Genomic DNA, 16745 nt, shown 5'->3' with positions numbered 1-16745 from the left:
AGATTTTTTAGACAAAGGAAACGCAGTGGATCTAATTTACCTCGATTTCAGTAAGGCATTTGATACGGTTCCACATGGGGAATTATTAGCTAAATTGGAAAAGATGAGGATCAATATGAAAATTGAAAGGTGGGTAAGGAACTGGTTAAAGGGGAAACTAAACGGGTCGTACTGAAAGGTGAACTGTCAGGCTGGAGGGAGGTTACTAGTGGAGTTCTTATATTATGGGAACAAGTAAATAACTTTTCCTTATTCACTTTCTTCACATCACTCATGATTTCATATACCTCTATCATATCCCCCCATAGTCTCCTCTTTTCCAAGCTGAAAAGTCCTAGCCTCTTGAATCTCTCCTCATATGGGACCCCTTCCAAACCTCTAATCATTTTAATTGCCCTTCTCTGAACCTTTTCTAATGCCAGTATATCTTTTTTGAGATGAGGAGACCACATCTGTACACAGTATTCAAGATGTGGGTGTACCATGGATTTATATAAGGGCAATAAGATATTCTCCGTCTTATTCTCTATCCCCTTTTTAATGATTCCTAACATCCTGTTTGCTTTTTTGACTGCCGCTGCACACTGCGTGGAAGTCTTCAGAGAACTATCCACGATGACTCCAAGATCTTTTTCCTGATTCGTTGTAGCTAAATTAGCCCCCATCATATTGTATGTATAGTTGGGGTTATTTTTCCCAATGTACATTACTTTACGTTGTCCACATTAAATTTCATTTGCCATTTTGTTGCCCAATCACTTAGTTTTGGGAGATCTTTTTGAAGTTCTTCACAGTCTGCTTTGGTCTTAACTATCTTGAGCACTTTAGTATCATCTGCAAACTTTGCCACCTCACTTTTTACCCCTTTCTCCAGATCATTTATGAATAAGTTGAATAGCATTGGACCTAGGACTGACCCTTGGGGAACACCACTAGTTACCCCTCTCCATTCTGAAAATTTACCATTTATTCCTACCCTTTGTTCCCTGTCTTTTAACCAGTTCTCAATCCATGAAAGGATCTTCCCTCTTATCCCATGACAACTTAATTTACATAAGTCCCTTTGGTGAGGGACCTTGTCAAAGGCTTTCTGGAAATCTAAGTACACTATGTCCACTGGATCCCCCTTGTCCACATGTTTGTTGACCCCTTCAAAGAACTCTAATAGATTAGGAAGACATGATTTCCCTTTACCTAAACTATGTTGACTTTTGCCCAACAATTTATGTTCTTCTACGTGTCTGACAATTTTATTCTTTACAATTGTTTCAACTAATTTGCCCGGTACTGACATTAGACTTACTGGTCTGTAATTGCCGGGATCACCAATAGTGCCCTTTTTAAATATTGGCGTTACATTAGCTATCTTCCAGTCATGGCTACAGAAGCTGATTTAAAGGACAGGTTACAAACCATAATTAGTAGTTCCGCAATTTCACATCTGAGTTCTTTCAGAACTCTTGGGTGAATGCCATCTGGTCCCAGTGACTTATCAGTTAATTCCAAAACCTCCTCTAGTAACACCGCAATCTGTGACAATTCGTGAGATTTGTCACCTACAAATGCTGGCTGAGGTTTGGGAATGGCTGGAAGGTGAAAAGAGACAAATTCCTATGACAAATAAGGCACAAATATTCAACAGCGAGGATGATTGAACACAGGAAGAAGCTACCAAGGAAAGTGGTGGATTCTCCATCTCTTGATGTCATTTAATAAAGATTAGATGCCTTTCCGGAATGTGTTTGCCCCAACAGTAGCTATTGTGGTAGACAGGAGGCCTGTGATATGCAGGGGGTCAGATTAGATGCTCTAACTGTCTCTTCTGCCCATAAAGTCTACTCATTTCTGAGAAACCGAGTGCAGTATTGGGAGCAGCATCTGATGTTTTACTGTCTAGCCGGCTTGCTTCCTAGAATGAACACTCATTGAGCGGGGTGATCCACAGGGAGTAGCTCAAACCTCCAAAGTGTCTGCCCTGTGGCAGGACATTAACACTGCAGGGGAGGAGTGGGTGTGGCAGTGACATCACAAAGACCTTTTGCAGGACCTCAGCCTATTGGTCAAAGGTGCTGGGGAGGTGGTGACCTCACAGAGAGATGCTGACATCAGCCAGGCAGGACAGGGGCACAGGGCCAGGGAAACCTCAGAGTCCCCTGTAGCTTTCCTTCAGCAAGTCTCCTTCTCGAGGTCTCTCTTTGAGGACTGAGAGAGTATTTAGGTTCACGTACATGAGCGCCAGGAGGAACCTCTTTTGAGTTTTCTCTTTTCTTTTTCCTGATTTTACTAGAAAACAGACGTCCCTGTTTAGAAGGTAAGAGCCTCCGAGAGGTTTGTAACCTGTTCAGTCTGATGCATCTGGCGCCAGCTGAATTCTAGGCATGGAAAACACTAGCTTAAGGTGGTCGAATTTTATTCCCCACCTGGGATTTTGTCCCTTAGAATCACTGGGGACATTAGGGTTTGTCCTTTTTGTTTTACCTTTTCCTCCATCCCTCCCTCCTTTCTCTTCATCTCTTACGTCTTCTGTCCTTTCCTCTGTTCCCCTCCCACCACCAGGAGGACTCTGTGTGTGTGTCGTGGGGGGTGCTCTGCAATGGGAACAGGGACAATTCTCCAACTTTGGGCAGTCAAGAGCCTGGGTGAGATAAGGGGCGTTAAAGCCCTTTGTGAAGGAGAAAGGGGAGTTTCATGGTGTTGAGCACCAAGGAATTCTAAACTTTGCTAAAACATCTAGTCTGCAGAAACCAGAAATGGTCGGGGCCACATTGTAACCATTGTCTCTTTTAAAGCCCATTGAGGGATGTGAGTCCCACCCTTTTAGGTATCTGGGGTGCTGGGAGAAGAGAAGAGGTGCCTGTCTCCATTTTATGGCTTCAACAAACTAAGTGCTGTGCCCCAGTTCTCGTCAGAGATCCCTGAAAAAGAACGTCTTCCCATCCATTAACATACCTGGAAAGATACTGGAACTCCTTATTAAACAATCAGTTTGTCAGCACCTACAGGACAATTTGGTTCTTAGGACTAGTGAGCATGGACTTGTCAAGAACAAATCATTCCAAACCAATCCTAGCTCCTTCTTTGGCAGGGTTACGGGCCTAGTGGAGGTGGGTAAACAGTAGATGTGATCCATCTTGGTGTTGATAAGGACATTCTCACAAACAAACTAGAGAGATGTGGTCTAGATGCAATTAGTATAATATGTGTGCACAGATGGTTGCAAGCCCGTACTCCAACAGCCCAGAACCAAACACTCCTCCTCCTGGGCAGTGCGCTCCGACCTCTAATGGTCAGATGCTGCTTAGCACTGTCAGAGCAGCTTTTGCTGGGGGATTCTCCCAGCACTTTCCAATAGTGGGAAAGTATGAAATCCCCATTTGACTGCTGGGGACAGAGCCTAGAGGGGGCAGCAACTTACCCCAAGTCCCACAGGTCAATAGGAAACCAGCAATGGAACCCAGGAGTCCTGACTCCCAGTTCCCTGCTCCAATCACTCCAGCGGAGCACACTCCCTCTCAAAGCAGGGGGACCGGACATGAAGGCCTGGTTGTAATTGCCAGCTGTGGGAGGGAGTGTGCAGCAGTGGTTAGTGAAGGGGCCTGGAAATAAGGACTGCTGGGTCCCATCCCTGGCTCTGACACTTGGTGTGACCCTGAGCCAGTAGCTTCCCCGCCCCAGGCCTGGTTCTCATCAGTGGGGTTGGGGTCGCAGCCCCTACAGCCCAGGGGGGTTGGGAGGCTCCAGGAAGGTGTGTAAAGTGCCGGGATGTCAGGATCCCGGAGGCGCTGTCACCCCCGCACTAGGCCAGTGTTCTGCACCCCCGGCTGCTGGCCGAGTTTCTCTGTCCCTTGGCAATAAGACAGACTCTTGTTTTCACAGCCAGTCGATCGCCCAGTGCTATCACATTGCCTGCTGGCTGGGCAGGGTAACTCCTCAGGTCACCACCACCCTCTCCAGCCTGCCTTGGCTTTGGGGAGTGAGGAGAAGGGCGAGGGATGACACTGAACATCCTCCATCCATCGCTCCGTCAGCAGAGCAAGTGAGTGGCATTAGGGTTCCCCGTTGGCGTCCCCTGTCTGTCTGGGGAGAGGCAGAAAGAGGGGGAAAGAATCTCTCCCAAAGGAGATTGGATTTGCAAACCGCCCCCAGGAGCCCCTCGCTCTCAGACCGGGGAGGGACTTCTCCAGAGCCGTCTCCAGTGTGTTTGGAAAGGTCCCAGCAATGGGGCTCCCAAACCTTCCCTTGTGGGAGACCATTCCCCAGGCTGAGCGTCTCTGAGCTGGGCCAGACCCTGTGAGCTGCTGAGCATGGAAATCAATGGGAAAGGCGGGGGTCCTGGCCTTGCTCTGCCTCGGGACTTTGACGTGGGGAATGGTTTCCCAGGAGAAGTCCGGACTCCTGGGTTCTGTTCCTTCTCTAGCCTGGGGGGGAGTGTGGCCTGGGACGGCAGGAGGGAGCTGCTTGTCCAAAGTGACTGAACCCAGTGATGGAAAAGGAGGAGACTCCCCGGGCATTGCAGCCCCAGGGGTGACGAGGGGGAACGCTGGGAGCAGATCATGCAATGAACTCCTGCCAGTGCGTGTAGATTGCATTACATGCACCCCTGTGGGGGAGGAGGAGCTGCTCCGGCTGGGGCAGGGATGGGGAGGGACCAAACAGGCTGGTTAGTGAGAGGCTGCCTTGACCCCAGACTCACGCCCGCTCCCTGCTCGGTTCCAGGATGGCCAGGCTCCTGAGGATGTTCAGGAAGAAGGCTCTGCAGGTGGCCCCAGAGCCTGAGGGAAGCAGCTGCCATCTTCCCCAGGAGCAGAGCGGCTCCTCCGTCCCCACTGGCGGGGAAGGAGCTCCCAGCCAGGCCAGGAGGTGGAAGTGCCCAGCCTTCTGGCAGAGAAAACCCGCTCCCAGTGCAGGCGCGGAGGTGGGAGAGGCCAGGTCGAAATGGAGCTGGGCCAGGATGCGGCTGGGCAGGCAGGACCCAGCGCAGGAGGGGAGCCGGACTGGGTGACTCTGGGACATGTTGTGTGGGCACCAGCGGCCCCAGGAGCCCAGCCCTGATTCCCAGCAGGAGGCATCGCCCTGCCCGGTCACTGAGGACCTTCCAGCCTCCCCAGGGCAGGAGGTGGAGGATCCCTGTCCCACCACCAGCAGCTCGGCCTGCTCCCCATGGGACAGCAGCAGTGCCTGGGACTCGGGCAGCAGCAAGACCGATGGGCGTCGCAGCTTTGTTCCAGGTGAGAAGTCAGGCTGGGCTCAGGGAGAGGTGAGGGCGGGGCCGTGAACACCCTGGGCCCAGGCCCTCGATCAGTGCTATGGGGGCGGGTCCCCAGCGCAGGGGTCTGGCCTGAGCCACATGAACCCCACTGACACTAGATGCTGCCACTTTGGTCCTTGGTGCTCCAGTTGGGGGGAGGCACCTCTCAGGGAGTCCAGGACAGTCTGGGGGGGTCTCTTTGCTATGGGCTCCTGAAGGAGTTGGGGGCTGAAGGCATCACTGAGAGGGGGGAGTGTGGGGCCCGATCTGCCCTGGGTCCCGGTGGTGGGAAGGGGGCACATTGCCCCACCGTGCCCCTGTCCTTCCCCCGACTGGCAGCAGGCGTCACCCTGTCCCCTTCTCTCCCTGGTGCAGGGACTGCCAGGGACTCAGGGGACGAGGAGGAGGAATGGGTGGATGTGGCCACAGAGGAGGCTGCTCTCAATAACAGCCGAGAGCAGCTCCAAGGCGGAGAAAAGGTACAAACGTACCCCAGCTGTGCTGGAACCGAGACTGTCCTGCCCCTTCCCAGCACCTGACCCCCTGCAGAGGGTCTTGTCCCTGATGATCCACCAGCCCTAATGGGGACCTTTCTCCTCCATGATCTGGGACCCCAGAGGTGGGGGTGTCTGTCACACACCAGCCGGGTCTCCTCCCCGCACAGGCACTGTCCCAGTTCCTGATCCTGCTTGTGGTGGAGTGGTGGGTGATTTGGACAATGGGCGGGTCCCCACTATCCCCCATTCAGGCCTGAGTCCTGCAGCTGCTGTGTGGGGGCAGGGAGGTCCCTGGCTAACTGGCTCTCTCTCCCCTAACCCCACTCCTGGTGGGTGCAGGAAGAGGCCCAGCAGCTCGTGTTCCTGCACGCCATCCACCCCGCGTCTCGCTGCACAGCAGAGAGGGCAGGACACACTGGTGCCGCACTGCTGCAAGGAGAGGATTGTGGTGAGCGAGACACGGTGCCCAGCAGCTGGAGGAAAGACAGAGACATGGGAGGGGCAGGGGTCTCCCCAGGCCAATGGAGGCGGGATGGCTGGTGCTGGAGGGGCAACAGAGGGCAGGGATTGCTGGGGCTGAAGACTGGGGAGAAGAGACGGGAGAAATTCGGAGAGTGGTCACTATTGGGCAGGAATCGGAGGAGCGGGAGGTAGGTGGGGGATCCTGCTGGCTGTGTGGGGCCCTGGCTGTGTAATCTCCTCACTGAGAAGTGTCAGTGTGGCCCGAATCTCACACGCTCCGTTGTCTCCTTTGGGTCTCACAGGAGCTCATTGAGGAGCTGCCTGATAACTCTCCACCCGGCGCCGTCCTCGCTAACTCCCTGATTGCTGTGGGCAACCTCAGGTACCAAGACCTTCCGGCCCGGTTCCCCTAACCCCAGTGCTGCTCAGGCCCAGGGCTGGGAGTCACTGCCCCTCCCACTCCCAGGTCACCGCCCAAGGGTGGCTCCTCTGGCAGAGGTGCGGGGAAGGGTCACTCTCTCCTGGCTGGGCTGTTCTTTTCACTCCAGTAACATTGCAACGGCTTTGGGGAGAGGCTCACTCCCAGGATCAGATACAGGAGGGGCAGCAGGGTCCAGGGAACAGGGGCTATTCCTGCCCTGCCACTGTCTGTCTGAGAAACCTTGGCCTTGTCATTCCCTGGCTCGGTGCCTCAGTTTCCATTCTCGCCAGCCTGTGCCTATTTCGCTGCAGTTTCACCTGCGTGTTGGTGCCAGTCCCATCCCCATACTGCACAGTCTAATACCGGCTCCTCTCTCTTGCCAGCACCATGACACCTGCCCTGGAGCCAGAGCTGGAGACCCACCTCCTCCGAGCTGCCCTGCACGCCGTCTTCACCCTGGGCATGGAGAAGGACACCACCCAAGTGCAGGTAGATCATGCTAAAGTCATGGATTGAAGAGCCAGCTGTCATCCTGCCATGAATCCTTGCTAATTGCCTGCAGTGGGATGTGAATGAGAGAGGCCAGGATATGTGTTTGGGGGTCTCACCAGTGCTTCCCAGAGACCCCACTTCCCATCCTGTGGCAGGTGTAGCCCCAGTTTCCCTAACTCTGACCCATGGCTCTCCCTTGCTTTCAGGATCTGCTTAGGGTCTTGCCAGACCTCCTGGACGCCATGCTGTGGAACCTGCTGGCAGAGTCCCCAGACACCGACAGGCTCCAGTACATCTTGGAGCTGAGCCCGATGAGAGGGGTGGGGGCAATTTTACCTTCACTCTTAGATCCATTTTCCAGTCTGTCCTCCTAGCCGGGCCCCCAGTGAGCATCCTTGGTCAGGGCAGTCAGTGCTAGGGTTACCATATTTCAGCAAGAAAAAAAGAGGACGGGAGGAGCCCCGCCCTAGCCCCGCCCCTGCCCCTCCCACTTCCCGCCCCCCCAGAACCCCCAACCCTCCCCCCGTTCCTTGTCCCCTGACTGCCCCCTCCTGGGACCCCTGCCCCTAACTGCCCCCCAGGACTCCACTCCCTATCTAAGCCTCCCTGCCTCTTGTCCCCTGACTGCCCCAACCCTTATCCACACCCCCACCCCCAGACAGACCCCTGGGACTCCCACGCCCCATCCAACCACTCCCCACCCCCTGACAGCCCCCCCCCCGAACTCCCAACCCATCTAAACCCCTCTGCTCCCTGTCCCCTGACTGCTCCGATCCATCTCCCCACCCCTGCCACCTGACAGGCCCCCCCAGAACTCCCAAACACTCCCCCCCTGCTCCTTGTCCCCTGACTGCCCCCTCCTGGGACCCCTGCCCCTAACTGCCCCCCAGGACTCCACTCCCTATCTAAGCCTCCCTGCCTCTTGTCCCCTGACTGCCCCAACCCTTATCCACACCCCCACCCCCAGACAGACCCCTGGGACTCCCACGCCCCATCCAACCACTCCCCACCCCCTCCCCAGAACTCCCAACCCATCTAAACCCCTCTGCTCCCTGTCCCCTGACTGCTCTGATCCATCTCCCCACCCCTGCCACCTGACAGCCCCCCGCAGAACTCCCAAACACCCCCCCCTGCTCCTTGTCCCCTGACTGCCCCCTCCTGGGACCCCTGCTCCTAACTGCCCTCCAGAACCCCACCCCCTACCTAAGACTCCGTGTTCCTTGTCCCCTAACTGCCCCCTCCTAAGACCCCCCCCAACTGCCCCCCAGGACCCTACCCCCTACCTGTACCCTGACTGCCCAAAACTTTCTCCACTCCCCCCAAAAAGCCCCCCCCGTTTCTTGACTGCCCCCTCCAGAACCTTCCTGCCCCCTTACCCTGCTGCTCAGAACAGAGTGTTGGGCTCTGTGCAGCCGAGCCGGACACGTGACTGAGCTCCCCAGCACAACAAAACCCGGTCTGCCCCTGCACAACAAAACCCGGTCTGGCCCTGCACAGTGCTGCTGGACTGGGCTGCAAGGGAGCTGCCGGCTCAGAATGCAGGGCAGATCCGGCTCCTCTATAGCTGCTCCTGAGCCCAGCCCGGGACTTCCCTGCAGCCCTCCCAGCCGCTCGCTCTGCTAATCCCGGACATTGTGAGTGCTTTACAAATTCCCCCCGGACGCTATTTTTAGCACACAAAAGGAGGACATGTCCGGGTAAATCCGGACGAATGGTAACCCTAGTCAGTGCAATGCCTCCTTTCCCCACAGCACATTAATTACTGGATCGTGTCCAGGGTGCCGCGAGAGAGAGCCAGGGCCGTTAAGAGCAGCACGGCCCTGCTCAGATTCACCATCACCCTCCCTGAGTTTGAGATAAGTGACCTCTGACCCCAGCTTCCTGACTCCAGGCGTAGGTGATCTGGCTCCGACGGGCTGTAGGATCTGCTGCTGCAGGGGCTGTGGGTTAGGAGTGTTCCTCTTGGGGAGGCAGAGTCAGAGCAGAGAGTGAGCCTGGCTTGAGTCAAGTTCTTCTTGTCCTAGTTAAGTGGTGACTCTGGGCTTTTAAGGGGACTGTGCTCCAGGTTCATGCCTCCCTGTCATCCTGGAGCAGCTGGGGAAGCATGTCCTCATGGAGGGCCCTGCCCACAGCCCTGTGCTCCAGGCTTCCTTGGGGGCAGAGGAAATTAAGGGTCTGGCTCTAGCTCCTATCCTCTAGCATCTCCTGCAGAGGGGCTGAGGGGAAGGAGAGTCCTGGCCCGGGGGGGACTGGGAGCTGACAGGAAAATGCTGATGGAGTCCCCTCTCCTTCTCCCGTCCATTAGAACTCAGCGGAATTCCCCAGGATGGGTCACCACATGGCACAGCTAGCTCTGTCCGTCAGTGACCCAGCCAAGGACATCAGCCGGCAGACCAAGGAGGGGGGTTACCAGCTGCTGCTGCACCAGAGGGGTAAGGAACCCAGCTGGGAAATGGCACCTGCTAGAAGAGTGAGACTGGGACCCCAGCCAATTTCTCTCAGACTGACCCCGGCTGGAGGATGAGTCTCTCTATCTCTTTCTGTGTTCCACACCACGCCCTGCAATTCTGTTGGGCCGGGCACGCAGCGAGGACTCTGCCCACTGTGCAGCCACCAATGGGATTGGAAGGACACAAGCCATGCAACCAGAAGGACAAATGTGTGTGTGTCTCTCTCCCTGTCACCTACTCCCTCCTGGGGGAAACCCAGCAGCTGATGGGGGACAAGGTGAGCAGCTGCATTAGACTCAGGAGATTGGGGCGGGGCCCAGGCCTCATTCCCATCCTGTGGCCATTCGCTGGCCTGGCACAAGGAGCCTGGTGGGGAATGAAAGGGAGAGCAGGTGCTCCTGGAAAGGGAGATGAATTCACCTCCATGAGCAGGAGCGAGCCAGCTTGTCCCCGGAGCAGCTCCACCCAGCTCTTTAGCCAGGCTAATTAATGACAGGCTTTGCCTCATCCCAGACTTATGTTCTTAGGACAGGGTGCTATCGCTCTTGGGAAGGGCAGGAGAGTCCCCCAAGTGCCCTCTGCGAGACTCTCCTGTCCCACAGGGCCGCACCCAATTCTTAGTGGTCTGGTGTCTGTGTCACCCGAGCCACCACCCAGAGTTGCTCCCATCACTGGCAGCCTGGGAGGCCAAGGACTGACGGGTGATGGCGTCTGACCAGGCAGGGCTGAGGCACATGGGCAGGGGACGCTTGTCCTGCTGCTGGCAAGGCTGGACCCGTTCTGGAGAGAACAGGAGGATTCAATCAGCAGTAGGGTTATCATGTCTAATAAATAAAAAAAGAGGACCCTCCACGGGCCCTGGCCCCGCCCATTTCCCCACGCCCCAACTCCACCCCCTCCCACCCTAACTCAGCCCCCTCCTCCCTCCCTCTCCCAGCCATGGTGAAAGGGTTGCCCCAGTGCTACCGGCTTCACGGTTTGCCGGGCAGCCCCCAGACCCTGCGCCCCCGGCCGGCGCTTCCCCAGAGCAGCTGGAGCCCGGGAAGGGAAGTGCCTGGCCCATGGCTCGGGGTCCGGAGGCAGTGGGGGCTGCCCGAAGCCAGTAGCGCTGGCTCTGGCAGCTCGGCTCTTAAAGTCTGAGAGGGGAGGAGCGGAGCAGAGCAGCCGTGGGAGGGGAAGTGCCCGGCCGGCATTTTCCCGGACATGTTTGGCTTTTCGGCAATTCCCCCCGGACGGGGGTTTGATTGCCGAAAAGCAGGACATGTCCGGGAAAAACCGGACGTATGGTAACCCTAGTCAGCAGGGGCTGCCGATCCGTCCCATTCACCAGGGCTGCCATCCTGCGGCTTCAGCATTAGTGGCTGGGGTGACTTGGGGAAAGGTCTCAACCTCCCCACATCCCACTTCACTGCTGCCAGAATCCCTCCTGCCCACCCCCGCTACAGTCCCCTCCCTACCCAACCTGGGTGGGGCTGGAGGAGAGGGGTCTGAGAACTTGAGCTGTGGATTGGAGGTGGAACAGCTGTCAGGGGCACTGAGGGGGAAGTGGCAGGAGGGGGTTCAAGGACGGGGGTTGCCACTGGAGGTCACTAGGAAGGACAACAAGACTCCATCCTGGGGGTCAGGAGGGGGAATCAATCCCTCAGAGGTGGGCAGGGGCTGGGTGGAAATGCTGCTGGTTCCAGGGGCCGTTAATCCCCCCTGATTTCTCAGAGGCGTCTGATTCTCAGACAGGTTCTCGTTCCCTTGCAGCATGAGGACGTCACGGCCAATGTGATGCGCCAGCTCCGTATCATGCGGCACTTGCGCCAGGTGCCAGAGGTGCTGCAGGGCCTGTGCCTCTGAGGCCACCAGCAACTCCCGCTCTCTGCTGCAGGTACTGCTCTGGCTCTCTGTAAATGGGGAACTAGTGGAAGGGGAAATGGAGCCCCCTGGCACTCACAGAAACCCTCTCCCCTCTCTGTGGAGCAGGGTCCTTTCCTCTACCCCCAAATTCCTTCATCTGGGACAGGAGCTCTTTCCCTCACACCCATTCCCCTCCCCACTTTCCTTGATCTACCCCCATCCCATTCCCCCTGCGCCCAGGCAGAGCTCTGCCTGCCCCATATGGTGCAGAAAGGCCTGTGATATGCAGGGGGTCAGATTAGATGCTCTAACTGTCTCTTCTGGCCATAAAGTCTACTCATTTCTGAGAAACCGAGTGAAGCATTGGGAGCAGCCTCTGCTGTTTTACTGTCTAGCCGGCTTGCTTCCTAGAATGAACACTCATTGAGCGGGGTGATCCACAGAGAGTAGCTCAAACCTCCAAAGGGTCTGGCCTGCGGCAGAACATTAGCACTGCATGGGAGGGGTGGGTGTGACAGTGAAATCACAAAGACCTTTTGCAGGACCTCAGCCTATTGGTCAAAGTTGCTTGGGAGGTGGTGACCTCACAGAGAGATGCTGACATCAGCCAGGCAGGACAGGGGCCCAGGGCCAGGGAAACCTCTGAGTCCCCTGTAGCTTTCCTTCAGCAAGTCTCCTTCTCGAGGTCTCTCTTTGAGGACTGAGAGAGTATTAGGGGTCACATACGTGAGCGCCAGGAGGAACCTCTTTTGAGTTTTCTCCTTTCTTTTTCCTGATTTTACTAGAAAACAGACGTCCCTGTTTAGAAGGTAAGAGCCTCCGAGAGGTTTGGAATCTGTTCAGTCTGATCCATCTGTTCCACAAGTTCTTCAGTCCAATCCACTTCCCTAACTAATTTCCTTAATTGTTTTAAAGTTAGCCCTTTTGAAAAAAAAAACCCTAGTCACAGATCTATTTTTGTTTACCCTTCCATTTAGTTTAAACTGAATTAGCTCATGATCGCTCAAACCAAGGCTGTCCCCTACAACCATTTCTTCTAAGAGATCCTCACTACTCACCAAAACCAAATCTAAAATGGCATCCCCTCTTGTTGGTTCAGCAACTACTTGGTGAAGGAATCCATCAGCTATCACATCTAGGAAAATCTGAGCCCTATTATATTACTAGCACTTGTCCTCCACTCTATATCTGGGAAGTTAAAGTCTCTCATGATCACACAATTCCCATTAGTATTTACTTCATTAAAAACATTGAAGAGGTCTCTATCCCTATCCAAATCAGACTCTTGTTCTAACAGACAGCAACCACCCCCTCCCCCGCCCCGAAAGGCAGAGATAGAGCCCAGGAATCGAGATGGTGGGGAAATTTCATTGAAACCGTTTCTGACCGAAAATCCTATTCAAACTAAACCAGTTTGTTTCTTGAAATCATAACAAGTGGCAATGAAAATTCTTTGTCACAATGTGTTAAATTGTCTCGTGGCACTCAAAGAGGAGACACTTAGAGCTCAAAAATTAGATAAGATGCTTCAGTCTGAGCTAAGTAGTTGCTGCTCTTAACAATTGCAAAATAATACAATACAAATAAAATAAACTATTTCAGCCATTCTATTATGTCCTAATCTGCTCTGAGTAAACATGATAGGACACCTCATCTTATGCACTGCTCCTAGCGACACTCTCCAATAGACCCAGCAGTCCTTATTTCCAGGCCCCTTCACTAACCACTGCTGCACACTCCCTCCCACAGCTGGCAATTAGAACCAGGCCCTCATGTCCAGTCCCCCTGCTTTGAGAGGGAGTGTGCTCCGCTGGAGTGATTGGAGCAGGGAACTGGGAGTCAGGACTCCTGGGTTCCATTGCTGGTTTCCTATTGACCTGTGGGACTTGGGGTAAGTTGCTGCCCCCTCTAGGCTCTGTCCCCAGCAGTCAAATGGGGATTTTATACTTTCCCACTATTGGAAAGTGCTGGGAGAATCCCCCAGCAAAAGCTGCTCTGACAGTGCTAAGCAGCTTCTGTTTGCTTGTGAGAATGTCCTATGAGACTGTGCCAAAAGCCTTATTAACACCAAGATAGATCACATCTTCTGTTTATCCACCTCCACTAGGCCCCTAACCCTGCCAAAGAAGGAGCTAGGATTGGTCTGGAATGATTTGTTCTTGACAAGTCCATGCTCACTAGTCCTAAGAACCAAATTGTCCTGCAGGTGCTGACAAACTGATTGTTTAATAAGCAGAGGCTGCTCCCAATGCTACACTCGGTTTCTCAGAAATGAGTAGACTTTATGGGCAGCAGAGACCGTTAGAGCATCTAATCTGACCCCCTGCATATCACAGGCCTCCTGTCTACCACAATAGCTACTTTTGGGGCAAACACATTCCGGAAAGACATCTAGTCTTTATTAAATGACATCAAGAGATTGAGAATCCACCACTTTCCATGGTAGGTTCTTCCTGAGGTCAGTCATCCTTGCTGTTGAATATTTGTGCCTTATTTGTCATAGGAATTTGTCTCTTTTCACCTTCCAGCCATTGGGTCTTGTTCTGCCTTTCTCTGCTCGATTAAAGAGCCCTTTAATACCCAATATTTTCTCTCCATTAAGGCATTTCAACACTTCAGTGAAGTCACCTTTCAATCTTCTTTTGATAAGCTAAACAGGTTGAGCTCTTTCAATAGTTCACTAGAAGGCATTTTTCTCCAGCCCTCAGAACATTTGGTGGCTCTTTGCTGCCCCAGCTCCAATTTCTAGGACCATCTTTTTCAAAGGAGGACACCAAGACTGGAGGCAGTATTCCAATAGCAGTCTCACTGCTGCTGTGTCACCTCCCTATCCTACTCACGGCTCTGCTCCTTCGTCTAATGATGGCTTTAGCCCTGTTCACCACAGCATCACACTGGGAGCTCATGTTGAGTGGCTTCTCCACTCTGGCCCCTAAATCCTTTTCAGAGTCACTGCTTTCCTGGATACACGTCCCCATTCTGGAGGTGTGGCCGGCGTGCCTTGTGGCTACATATAGGACCTTGCATTGGGCTCTGCTCAAACTTGTTTTCTTTGAATGGGTCCAGCTGGCCAAATGAGCCAGATCGCTGTATATCACTGCCCTCTCGCCAGCAGGAATTACCACTCTGCCTGTATTTTGTCACCCCCCAATCTTATCCGCAGTGATTGTATGTTTTCTCCCAATTCGTTGATAACAATTATTTTAAAAAATTAGTCCTTGAGAGCTTCTTCAGACCCTTAGTACCCAGGACCTGCTCCCCACAGCACAATGAGAAAGGCCGTCCAGCCCTGCTGGTACTTATGGGATAAGCACAGAACAAACACACTTTAGGAGCTGTGTTGTCCATAGACTCTGAACAACATGTGGGGGTCAGCAGATTACAAATGCACGACAGACCTGTAGTGTAGACAGGTCCCAACTGTGTCTCGGTTTCCCACCCTGCTCTAAGTTTAGTCACAGCCTCCATGTCTTTTCCGCCATGTCCCTTAACCCCACGTCACTGCAGAAGAGAGATTTTCTGGTAGCCAGCTGGCTCTCCTGCATGTGGATGTCGTTCCAAAAGATGTGCTCTGGCTCAGTCGCATGCTATGGTTGGCTGAAGGAACCACTTGGTCACATTCTAGGCCCTGAGTTATACAGGACGGCGACTAGATGCACATAATGGTCCTTTCTGACCTGAACCTCTATCAATCAATACATTTTCTGCTGCTAGGAAGAGAACTCTGGACCTATTTTCTCTCATTCACTTTCAGTCGGAATAATTTCAATGCAGGCCAAAGGATTTCCTCTTCCATTGTGTCTTCAGCACCTTTGCGAGCAAAGAGTTACTGTTACCCACAGGTTTCCAGTTTCAACCTGTCCCAGGGTGAGACGGCCAGGAAAGGGGTTGGAGCTCAACTGCACCTGGCCCAGGTGATGCAGCTCCCTAGGGTGAAGGGAATAAGTGTGGGGGTCACGTGACAAGACGCAGCCTGTGACTAGGACCCAGGCCTGCTGAGAGATAGAAGGGCATCCTGTGCTCAGCCAGGAGAGAGACCCCAAGGGAAGCAGGCATGGGAGGGGCTTGGAGCGTCCTTTAAAGGTCAGGGACAAGCTGGGAAGCTGAGCACTAAGGACAAGGCCCTAGGAGGGAAAGACAGGGCAGTTTAGGAGATGGGGCAGATAGTCCAGTTGGTTTCGGCTCCCAGGACCAGACACCCAGAGGTGAAGGTGATTGTCGGGGCTTCTGTCCTTCTTCCCCAGTGTAGATTTGATAGTGGAGAAGACTGATGCCGTAAGGGGGAAGTGAGTTACCCCAAGGTCACCCAGTGAGTTTATATCACAAATGAATACTCGGAAGGATCCAATAGAAACATGGATTTTCCAGTCTCTTCTTTCTAGGAGTCCCCAGGGCTAAGGTAAAACCCCTGCTGCCCTTCCCCATTCTGCTCACCTCCAAGATGTGCTGGAGTTTGTCTGTGCTGGGGGGTGCTGTCAGCAGGATCGAGAGCTCGTCATCCATGTTCTCTGGGCAGGCGTTGCTCAGAGCCTGCCAGCGGAGGGAGACCAGGGGTCAGGATTATGGAACCTGGGGTGACACCTGCCAGGATGACAGCAGGCTCTGTAGTCCTTGCCCAGAGCAGCTCTCTGCAGAGGGCCTGGTGCACAGCAGTGTAAGGAACAGCCAAGCTGATAGGGATGGGAGCTGGGCTTCCTGGCAGAGTCCAGCACCCAAAGCCCAGCATCTGCAAGGAAGGGATTCCCCACAGAGGGGCAACATCATCTCCCACACACAGGGAGTCTCCCCCTGACACTTGGTTCATCCTATGGCCTGTTCCCATCTCTGCCCACCATACTCCCAACTCAGCAGCTCCAGCTACCGAAGGGAGCACGAACCAGAGGCCTTCCTGCTCCTGGGACAGAGGAGTAGGTTGATGATCTACCTGGATGTGAGCGTTGGCCTTCCCCATGCCCAGGGTCTAGACTCCATTCAGGGCAGCGCACAGGAACTGCGATTCCTATTCTGGATCTAGTGGCAGCTTCAGTTTGCTGGCAGGAGACTGTACATGAGACCTTGCAGTTGCGGGGGTGACACAGGCACTAACATGTGCATGGGAGTTTGAGCAACAGGGCAGAGGCCTGTGTGGGGCAAGGAGGGCAGGGATTTGGGAAGCAAGAGCAGAGGATCAAACCCTTTCTTAATGTGGGTCGGGATGATCCCCATTTCAAAGATGGAGAAAGTGAGGCACCAGGTGGGAGAGTGACCTGACCAGGATCACGTTACCGCTCAGTGGCAGGACTGCAAACAACCCGTTCCCTGATCTCCTCACTGGATGCTGCTGCCCCTCC

At 54.2% G+C, this 16745-nt stretch overlaps 1 protein-coding gene across 1 annotated transcript; it reads left to right on the top strand.

Moving 5' to 3' along the window:
- The first annotated feature begins 4719 nt into the window (after positions 1-4719).
- On the top strand, positions 4720-11005 carry LOC128824776 (uncharacterized). Its single transcript, XM_054006680.1, has 6 exons — positions 4720-5228; positions 6085-6193; positions 6510-6589; positions 7012-7117; positions 7327-7440; positions 9426-11005. The coding sequence occupies exons 1-6, from the start codon at positions 5161-5163 to the stop codon at positions 9642-9644; spliced, it is 696 nt and encodes a 231-aa protein (XP_053862655.1). The 5' UTR covers positions 4720-5160; the 3' UTR covers positions 9645-11005.
- Positions 11006-16745: the final 5740 nt, after the last annotated feature.

Source organism: Malaclemys terrapin, chromosome 16 (assembly GCF_027887155.1).
Source record: "Malaclemys terrapin pileata isolate rMalTer1 chromosome 16, rMalTer1.hap1, whole genome shotgun sequence".
NCBI lineage: Eukaryota > Metazoa > Chordata > Testudines > Emydidae > Malaclemys > Malaclemys terrapin.
This window is presented reverse-complemented; position numbering and strand designations above follow the sequence as displayed.

Bases quoted from the DNA above. Each gene is read 5' to 3' on its own strand.
- LOC128824776 (XM_054006680.1), top strand. From the start codon at position 5,161: ATGGGACAGCAGCAGTGCCTGGGACTCGGGCAGCAGCAAGACCGATGG. The intron at 5,229-6,084 runs GTGAGAAGTCAG...TGGTGGGTGCAG, and splicing joins GCGTCGCAGCTTTGTTCCAG to GAAGAGGCCCAGCAGCTCGT. The intron at 6,194-6,509 runs GTGAGCGAGACA...TGGGTCTCACAG, and splicing joins GCTGCAAGGAGAGGATTGTG to GAGCTCATTGAGGAGCTGCC.